The 10835-nt window shown below is 35.3% G+C and overlaps 1 protein-coding gene across 1 annotated transcript in view; it reads left to right on the forward strand.

Moving 5' to 3' along the window:
• CPE (carboxypeptidase E) overlaps positions 1 to 9060 on the forward strand; it is a 118229-nt gene extending 109169 nt beyond the window's left edge. Inside the window, exons 6-9 of the mRNA XM_051967594.1 lie at positions 1873 to 2012; positions 5460 to 5559; positions 6872 to 6990; positions 8219 to 9060. Coding sequence (XP_051823554.1) covers positions 1873 to 2012; positions 5460 to 5559; positions 6872 to 6990; positions 8219 to 8317 — 458 coding nt within the window. The 3' untranslated portion in view covers positions 8318 to 9060. The remainder of the gene's footprint in view (positions 1 to 1872; positions 2013 to 5459; positions 5560 to 6871; positions 6991 to 8218) is intronic.
• The last annotated feature ends 1775 nt before the right edge of the window (positions 9061 to 10835 follow it).

The following is a 10835-nucleotide window of genomic DNA, read 5'->3' on the forward strand; positions in this document are numbered from 1 at the left end:
GTACTCCTTACCTCCTGATAGAAAGATGAAGGACTAAATTTGCTGAATGAAGGCACACATTTTTAGATGTTTTAATAATAGTTTTTTATTTTTCAAAATGCATGCAAAGATAGCTTTCAACATTCACCCTTGTAAATCTTTGTGTTCATATTTTTCTTTCTCTCTCCCTCCCCTAGATAGCAAGTAATCCAATATAGAGTAAATATGTGCAATTCTTCTAAACATATTTCTACATTTATCATGTTGCACAAGAGAAGAATAAGAGAAAAACAAACACAAATATGCAAACAATAACAAAAAAAGTAAAAATACTATGTGGTGATCCACATTCAGTATCCCCATAGTCTTCTTTCTGAATATAGATGGCTTTTTCCATCACATGTCTATTGTAACTGACCTGAATCACCTCATTGTTGAAAAGAGCCATGTCCATCAGAACTGATCATCACATAATATTGTTTTTACTGTGTACAATGTTCTCCTCATTCTGCTCATTTCACTTAGCATTAGTTTATATAACTCTCTCCAGGCTTCTTTGAAATCATCCTCCTGATCGTTTCTTACAGAACAATAATATTCCATAACTTATTCAGCCATTCCCCACCTGATGGGCATCCACTCAGTTTCCAGTTCCTTGCCACTACAAAAAGGGTTATTATAAAGATTTTTGCACATGTGAATCTCTTTTCTTTTTTATGATCTCTTTGAGATACAATTCCAGTAGAGACATTGCTAGATCAAAGAGTATGCATAGTTTCGGAATGTAACATATTATTAAAGAGACTATTATATAGTTTTCATAATTTGTATATTTTTGGGGGGGCAGCTTAGTGGCACACTGAATATAGTTTTGTCCCTGAAGTCAGAAGGACCTGAATTTTATTCAAATTCAGTCTCAGACCCTTACTAGTGATATGATCTTGGACAAGTCCCTTGATTCTGTGTCAATTTCCTTATTTTTAATATGAGCAAATGGCAAACTATTCTAGCATTTTTTGCCAATAAAATCCCCCAAAGAGACATCAAGAGTTAGATATGAGTGAAAAAATGATTGAGCAACAACAAAAACAACAATTATAATTAGGAAAACACTTTAATATTTTATATCAATAACATTCTTTTTAGCATAGAGTTGGCAATTCCCAGCCATTTATTTCATGGCAGCAGGCCATAGCACGTAGTCTGTCCAATGACTCAGGTACTTCTGCCATTGAGGTGCTACCATTCTACTTTATATGTTCCAGTATATATTCTCTAATAACTGATCTTCTAAGGGGTCAAAAGAATCTTGGAGATTGTGAGGAGTCTCTAAGAGATTTCTTCAGGATATTCAAAATATATAGTAATGTCTCTTCCTTTCAGTGGATAAATCCCAGGGCTTAGAATCAAGAAGGAGATTCATCCTTCTGAGCTCAAATCTAGTCTTAGACACTTAATGACTGCGTGACTTAGGGCAAATTCTTTGCCTTGGTTTCCTCCTCTATAAAATGAATTAGAAAAGCAAATGGCAAACCTCTCTAGTACTTTTGCCAAGAAAATCCCAAATGGGTTCATAAAGAATTGGACATAACTGAAATGACTGAATAACAATAAAACAGTCAGGTTCTAGATGATTATGGACAAGTCTTAAAAAAAGTTTCATTTTATTTTTTTAAATGCTTCACTTTAAAATGACTAACATTCTTTTATGAAAGAGACTCAGCCTGAGGAAGGAATTGACCTATGCAATTTAGCATCCCTGTAATTGCTTCTAGGAACCTCCCTAGACCTCCTTGCAAGTCTTACACCCTCCCTTGCCATTGGATATAGCAGAACCCTTTCTGTACCATTTTAGGCCTCAAATTGCAGTTTTTCTCTCTGGTGTTTTGGCAGGCATGCAGGACTTCAATTACCTCAGCAGCAACTGTTTTGAGATCACAGTGGAACTCAGCTGCGACAAATTCCCCCCAGAGGAGACTTTGAAGAGCTATTGGGAGGATAACAAAAACTCATTGATCAATTACCTCGAGCAGGTAAAATTACCTAGTGAATCAAGAGATCTGGTACCGTTAGAAGTGATGGGTGCTGATCCTCTAGTCCTGAAAAAGCACTATATTTTATTGTCCCAGGCCTTGTATTATTTAAAAAACTTTTTAAAAACTGTTTAACCTGTTTATTTCATAACTGTGCACCAAGATAGGAAAACACTTTTTTGGGGGAGGGAAAGTTTAATTTATGTCACCCTATTATGTGTCTTCTGAAATATAGAATGACTTTATTGTTTGAGTTGTTGAAAGAGATTAGCAAAATTTATTTAAGTAAAATCTCCTCCATCAGAAATTGCTCCAGAAAAAAAAATCCTTTTAAATGATTGACCTTAGTCATGTCTGCCCCATATATCTGTCACAAAGGCATAGGGCCTGTTCCCTGTAAGAGACTTCCTTTAGTGTTTAAAATGTTGGGTCTCAGTAGGCAGCCTTTAGAATTCTATTACTTGATTGCTTCCTTCTCCCAGATGCACCTGGAGCAGTATCCTGCCCACTACTCTTAGCACTGGAGTTTGGGATAAATCCAAGAATCTGAAAGCTTCTGACCCTCCTTATCCCAAAGCCTTGCTCACCCTCCTGTTCCAAGGCATGCATGGCAGCCTGCAGCAAAACTTCAGTTCAGTATAATAGTTCATATTTATTCATAGTTCAGTTTATAGTATATATTCAATATATAGTTCATTTTTTTTCATAGTTCAGTATAATAATGTAATCTCCTCGAAGACAGAACCTTTTTTATCTTCAGTACCTAGTACATACCTAACACTTATATACTTAATGAATTGCATTGAATAAAAGCATTTCCATGCCCAGTCCTTACTAACCATTATTTTATTAATTTGAATATGTCAAATACCATTAGTCCTATCCATTTAGCAGGCATCCATTTAGCATTTCAGAGATGCTGTCCTTTGGGTCAGGTATTTTCTCTATATTTGAATGTCTATAACAATATTTATCAGATGATTTTAAATGTATTTCAAAATGTCCTGTACCTGGGGAAATGTTGTGCTTATAAATATATGCTCACATAGATAGGTTGTTCTACAGCATCCACTTGGAATTGTTTGGTTTAATTGGTGAGGGCAATTCTTTTACCATATATAAAACAAATAAGCATGGGTATATTTAGTAAAATCCTTTCCTGTCACTGTTGCTGGCAGTGTTATTATTTGCTGCTGCTGGCAGCACCTTCAAAGAATCATAAGTTTTCATGTAGGGGATTGAGGGATGGGTTAAAAAAAAGAGGACCCGAAGCATTTGGATTTGGAAAAATTGAATAGAAATCCATTTTGCTCAGAAAAGACTGTTCACATGGCCTCATTTTTTCTTACTGCAAACTTTTTAAACATCCTTTAGACTGTAAACTTTTTGACAACTTTTGTCACTGTATCCTTATATTTAATCACAATGTCTTACATTTAATAAATATTTGTTGAATAAGTTGTTGGATGAATGACAGTAAGCCTATTTTTCAGAGTGCTTAGTCCTTCAGGAAAGGGGATATGTATCCTCAGGGTATTTAGCAGATTTCTAATGCATTTGCAAAGTATTGCTTTTTTTTTTTTTTTTGAGGATAGTTCTTAAATCAACTGACAGCTCTTTATAATTTTATATGAAACTACATACACATTCCTTTCAGATTCTGCCTTGAATAGTTTTGGGCTGGTTTGCCCATTGGGCTATAGTTTGGTGCCCAGCTATCAATAGCTAGGAAACACATGATACCCCAAACAAATAAAAAACAATTTCTTCTGTACTTCCCTCCCTAACTTCTTCAAAATCACAGTAATAATAATTATTCAGCAGTGGTAGCATGATACTATGGAAAAAATGCTCAACTTAAAATCAGGTTTGTTTCTTGACTCTGAATCTTACCACTCATATGATAATAATAACATAATAATAATAATAATAATAAAAAACTGGCATTTGTGTAGTTCTTAACTGAAGCTCTGCAGCAAAGTACTTTGCAGATATTATTTCATTTGATCTTGGGATCAACTCTGGGAAATAGATGATATTATTTTTCAGTTTTTCCAGTTACAATTGAGGAAACTGAGGCAAATAGAGTTAAGTGACTTGCTTAAGATCGCAGGTACCTGAGGCTATTTAAAACCAGGTATTTCTAACTCCAGCACCTTTGTCCTCTTTAAAGTCATAGGAGTTAAATTAGATGACTACTCAGCTCCTCCCAGCTCTTATTGTGTGTTATTCTAGAGTGACACAATGGATAGGATTTGGTTGGAGTCAGGAAGTCCTCCAGAATTCACATCACTTCAGATACTAGCTGACACTTGGACAAGATATTTAATTTCTCAATGTCTCAGTTTCCTCACCTATAAAATGGGTTTAATAAAAAGTAGGTACTTTTCTGGGTGATTACAAGGCTAAAATGATACAATATTTAATTTTACTAGAGTGGTTATCTCAGAAGCCAGTTGTTGAAGTTACAAGTGATTGAAGAATGAGTGAGTAAGAAAGAAGTAGAGACAGTGAGACTGTTTTGTTTTAGTTAATAAGCTTGGGTTATTAAGGTTAGGCAACATATAAGCTGATCATAGATAGTAGTAGCATCAGTAACATATAAAGGTTGGGAGGGATATGGGATGACAGCACATAGTAGTGCTATTGGCGACCTATTAAGATTAGGAGAGATATAGATAATAGCATGGGGAGATGGCAAGGTCAAGGAATGATTTTTCTTTAGTAGAAAGATCTGAGAATATTTAGAGGGAGAGAGGAAGGAGTCATGGTGTAGAGGGAAACAAATTGATGAAGGCAAGCCATGATCAATGAGATAAATTCTGGGAGGGGATGGGATCAAGGCACTAATGAAATAATCTTGGCAAGAAAAGTAGCTTCACTTTTTGTGACTGGGCCAGAGGAGAAGATCAGTGAAACGAGAGAGAGGTCAGGAAGTGAGGGAACATTTATTAAGCAATCGGTATATGACAGGTACTGTAGGAAATGCTGGGTATACAAAAATATGCAAAGGCAGTCTTAAGATGCAAAGAGGGGAGAGGGAGGAACTCATGATGGATGGATGGTCCATAGTTTTCTAAGTAAAGTGAGAATTATTATTTTCTGAGAGAGAGGAAGGTAGTGGTAAGAGTTGGGGCTTGAAGGGAGAGGAGAAAGTTTGGGAGGAGACCATGGATCTTTGGGATTCTAAAAGATCTTTATTAATGAACCCATTGTTTGACTTGGTAGCATTCCCTTTCTCGTGAAAGTAGAGGATAGAACATTAAAAAAACCCCATAACAATCCTACTTTCTTGCTTTAGTTGTCTAATTAAAAAAAAAATTCTGAATGAGTTGTCTTTTGTTACTCCCCTAAAGAACATGTATCTGTATTTATATGTAACATATAAAATGCTACATGTTTTCAGATAATTTCTGATAATACAATTTTGGTTCTTGATCTTCTCAGATTCACCGAGGGGTTAAAGGATTTGTTCGAGATCTTCAGGGTAAACCAATTGCCAATGCCACAATCTCCGTGGAAGGAATTGACCATGATATCACTACTGGTGGGTGGTCTCTACCTTTCTATAGGGGTTTATTTTTTTTCTTAGCAACCTTTCACATAGAGCATAATTGCCTGTTAATGCAATTATAAAACATTCTGAAAAGCAGTTGGATTGCTCAGACCTCTTAATTAGGCACTCAAGGGAGGCTGTACCTCCCTAAGGCTAGGAAACTCGCACCTGGGAAACAGGATGGAATTGAATCAGACCTGGGACAGCTGCTGCACCTAGAATTTAGGAAAGGCAGCAGATGGCGCCCTTTCCTTAGAAGTAGTGTGGACACTAGCTGGTAGGCTTAAGTAGGGGTGATTGGGAACATAATATTTATAGATTCTTCCTTGGTGCTTGAAGCAGAGGGAAAAATGATTTGATTTTCAATTTTCTTCCCTTTTCCATTTGGGAGTGGACATTAGTTTAATTCCTGAAAAGGCAGGCAAGGAATCAAGCAGGAGAATAAAAGACAAAAAACTAAGACTCAAGGTCATCCTTGAGGATTCAAGAACTGACCCTTGTTTCCAAATAAATCAAAACAAAAACCCAACTTTTCCATTAATAAACTTTAGTCCAAGGAGGGATATGGAGGAGATTTAAGTGCAATACAAAATTTCTGGATTTTTCTGATTACTAACTGTTAGTTTTCTGATTATTATTCTGATTATTAGCTTTGATTTATTACTCAAATTTCCCTGTTCCACTTCTGTGCCTCCCACAACTCCCTTCACTTAGACCTTTATCTTGTTATACACCGCCCCACCAAACCCATCAGAGTATTAATCTCTGACTTCTGCCAAAATTCTTATTATTGTTTTTAAGTCATAGAAATCCTGGTCTCATTGCTGGAAGAACTTGATAGCTCTTATGGTATTTGTGATGTGTGTGTTAATACATGAGCGTCTTTCCACTCTTAGTTTAATGTAATTTTTTGGTTTTGACCTATGCTTTCATCAGTGGAGAAGAATTCTTGTAGAGGAGACTTACCTCCATTGAGGCACATGGGCAATTCATCTACAATTTCTAATTTTCCAAGGATGTTTAAGAATTAAGTGACTCTCATGGTCAGAGGCAGAATTTGAACTTGTCTCTTTGACTACAAAGTTCTCCACTTTGCCACATTGTCTCTGAGCTGAATGTTAGCATCTGTAAAAAAAAGATCATATTTACTTAATCTCTTTCTTGGAGTTTTATCATTGCCTATATAAATGAACTTTAAAATAGATAATGAAAAGGGTTAAGTGGCAGGAAGCTGTCCTTAGCCAGTATAATTAACAGCTTCACATCAGCACCTTGTGATTTGTTGGTCTGTTTTTCTATACAGCAAAGGATGGTGATTACTGGAGACTGCTTGTACCTGGTAACTACAAACTCACAGCTTCAGCTCCCGGTTTTCTAGCAATAACTAAAAAAGTGGCGGTTCCCTACAGTCCTGCTGTGGGGGTGAGTAATTGCTGTCTCATTTAAATGCTTTCAAGAGGAGAAGCTCTGTCATCATCTGTTAGTTTTGGAAGAAATGCAGAGATTTAGATCTTTTGTCAATCAGCCTTTAGACATTTATTGAAAACTTATTATATAGAGGCCCAGTGCTAGGAGTGGAAATAATGAAGTATAAGTGTTGATTCTGTATAGAGAAAGGAACCCTTTTATATCTTGGGAATGGGGAAGAGGTAAGGAAGGCCAGAGTCACATTTGTCTTGTTGGGGCTATCTTGGTAGTAGAATATGCCTAGGGCTATGAGTTTGACCAGTAGGCCAGCTGAATCAATGTCAAAATGAACCACTCCAACGAGGGAGCTTGTTGTATTCATTTGTATGCATTATAGAAGTCCACACATGAAGCCCTATGTTGTTTGTGGAACATGTGGCTTGAATTTTATGTGTGAGTGTAAAAATCCTGACTATATTTTAAAATGAGAGGCAGGGCAATATAGTGGATAGAAAAGAAGTCACAAGACATGAACTCAAATTTTGCCCCTACTCCTTATTATTTATGTGGCTATGGACAGGACACAGAGTCTTTGAGAACTTCAGGCTCCTCTTTAAAATTATTAGGAAACATGGCACAATGGAAAGAACTTAGGTTTCTAACCCAATCTGAAGGCAAATTCCAGATTTGTCATTTATTACCCGTACAACTATCTGTAAAATGAGAGTTTCAGAGACCCCTTCTAATTCTCACTCTCTGATCCTGTGAAAAGGCTTCTTCTGGTTCTAAGTTTATTATTTTAAGCTGTATTTTTTTTAATAGGCAGAAAGGACATAGGGGCAATTCTAAGTTGTGGGCTGGAAGGAGATTTAGGGAAAGGAAAGGAAAGGTACCAGACCTTATCAGAAGATCCAAAATAAAGTACCTTGAAATTTTGTGTATAAAATCCTAGATAACATCTTTCATCTTTTGATAATCCTACAAAACCATTAAGTATGGGCACAACTATTAACAACAAAGGGAAAAGAATTATTCCCAAGGACATTTGTTGATGACTTTGCTTTTTTTTTTTTTCTCTTTAAAATATGCCCTTGTCAGTCAAAACATTTAGCATTCTGTCTATTCAGAGGACTTCATTGAGCCCTATTCTCTAAATCCATAAGATTGCTATTGCGTCTTAGTTTTGCTAAGAAAAAAAAATCTATATTTTTTCAGTCACTATTTTCTTCCTTTCATCCTCTAGGTTGATTTTGAATTGGAATCATTGTCTGAAAGAAAAGAAGAAGAAAAAGAAGAACTGATGGAATGGTGGAAAATGATGTCAGAAACTTTAAATTTTTAAGGAATGGCTTCTATTGATTTGCTGCTTTTAATCTATTACATTTAACTTAGTATGATGTAGTGTGGAGTCTATTTTAGATTTTGTGCAGTTAAAATATTTAACTTTGATTTATTTTTTCCAGCAATCATTTGAATATTAATCATTATCACTTAAACATAGATTCTTAGGTAGAAAAATAAGAACTCCTGATTGATTTCATTCTGTTATATCTGGTTCACTTTTCCTGCATGGAAGATGCAGAAAAAAATAACATGATCTCAGCAGTCTGAGCAGAAATGCAATACTCTACATGTTATTTACAATCCTGAACTTTCAGAATAATTCTGGCTTTTAAAAATTAGTAAAGCCCAGATAATAGAAATATTTGGTGGTATCTATGAATGGGGTCTGCTTCATATTAATTCATGTAGTGAATGCTATTGCAAAGATATATAGGAACAGCTTGGTGTTGTAAGCCATATATTACAAGAATTAAAGTCCAGTATAAAATGTGTTTGTTTCCCATGTGACCAGCTATATAAACCTGAGCTTGGTAATGCATTTATCATAAGATGGGAAAATATATATTTGCTGAGCATTTTTATGAAAGGAACTGAAATTGATCAATTGTATGTACATATGGAACAATGCAATTTTGATCTTTTGCCTGTTAATGTTACTTCAAGACTGTGAAGTTTTTCTTAGTTGCTTCTTGACCCTGAAATGGCAATTTGAGTGAATAAAGAAACAAACAAACAAACAGACCACAGTTGTATATGTGCTTTCCCCCTCTTCCTTTAGACATTCTATGATCCAAGGAATTAAAATGCGGTCTGTGATTATATGAACCTGGGTAAGTCAATTAACTTCTTAGTGCTCTAAGCATCTAAGACTAATAGGTGCAGAGATGCTGTAGACTTGCACTGGTAGTAGTTCTCTTTAGCAATGAAATCACAAAGCTAGTACTTATACTGGGATTTCCAGAAGAAATATGGTATACTGAATAAATTGTAGGGTTTGGAAATTAGGAAGAGATCTGTGTTCAAATCCTGAGGGTTCTCTGGAAACTCAACTAAGTCATAGTTTCATTCTATAGGGTGTTTCCTCTCTTGTCAAAACCACAAATATTTTGTATGTGATTTTGTATGGAATATTTTCTCTTTGGAAGACAAAACTGAAATGGCAGAAAGTTCATGTAGATTTTCCATTGTCATGAGTCCACTGGAGTTTAGGAACTTAAGAGGAAATTGATCAAGAAAATAGATTGTGATGAGATTTACATAGTTTCAGCACGGATAACATTGCCCAGAGAGTTAATTATCCCATTAATTCAAGGAAAATCTAATAGTGCCTCAAAGATATTTTTATTTCAGGTCAAATCTTCAGATCTGGTAATTCTAGTGCTTGCTTCATATGTGTACACATAACTATAGTGTTCTCATTGAGGAGCAATAACTGTCAGATATTTTTATTAGAGAAATTCAGGAGGTGGATTAATGATGGGAATTGGGGGCAGTAGATGGAAAATCAAAATTTGAAAAAAAATTCATTCATTAATTTTGAAATGTATTTATTTTTTAAATTCAAGGATGCATTGCTTTGTAATGAAGAATTTCTCTTGAATTTAATATTTTGACTCAATTCTTGATGTAAATAAGATGAACATGACTTTATAGAATGGGGCTTAGTAACTATGTCATTCCCATTATTATCTGTGTGAAATAATCAAAGCAAATGAACTTTAACCTTGAAGTTATTTGTGTGAATGATCTTTAAAGTGAATGAAAGCATCATTATTTTTAACATATAATTCATCTTCTTTGTAAAGACCAACTAAAAGTCATTCCCATGACTAAGATTTGGCTCTACGGATTTCTATCTTGGAAACATGGGGGTATAATGAATTGCTCTTGGGTATGTCCTCTTGTAGCCTATTCCTACTATTCTTAGGTAAATATTCTTTTTCAAATTTAAATTCTTGACATGATCCATAGATTCCATGATTTCTTCAAATCAAAAGCTCTCTTCATGGCCAATCACCAAAAGTCTTCATCTGTGACCCCCTCCCCCCCAAAAAAATTATAATTTTATAATTTATCTTCTGGTGATGAGCCTCCCCAAATTTAATAAAGCTGATCCTTGGATGGCAGATACATGATCAATTCTTAGTACCTTGAAAACACAGAAATATCTTTATAGAGATATCAGGAAATCAATGTTTCTTGGCCTGATTCTTGATCATAATCCTAGAATCATAGGTTTTAGAGCTATGCTAGAAACGAAAACTTCCGATCCAAATTCTTGGAGTGAGTCTAGGAAGGCTTTATTATATTTCTTACAAGAAGTGGGCGCCATTCCTCTTTGAGAGTGCACAAATATTGTTTATAGAGCCCAGAACCTGCAGTTAAATTTCATAATCTTGCCCTGCTTTCTCATCCCCAGAATTTCAATTGTAGAAAAACCCTTCCAAAATCTAATATTCCATGATACTCCTACTACATACATTCCTTGATATGTTTCCATGTTCCCCCTTCTCCTT

The sequence above is a fragment of the Antechinus flavipes genome, chromosome 6 (genome assembly GCF_016432865.1).
Source record: "Antechinus flavipes isolate AdamAnt ecotype Samford, QLD, Australia chromosome 6, AdamAnt_v2, whole genome shotgun sequence".
In the NCBI taxonomy this organism is placed as follows: domain Eukaryota; kingdom Metazoa; phylum Chordata; class Mammalia; order Dasyuromorphia; family Dasyuridae; genus Antechinus; species Antechinus flavipes.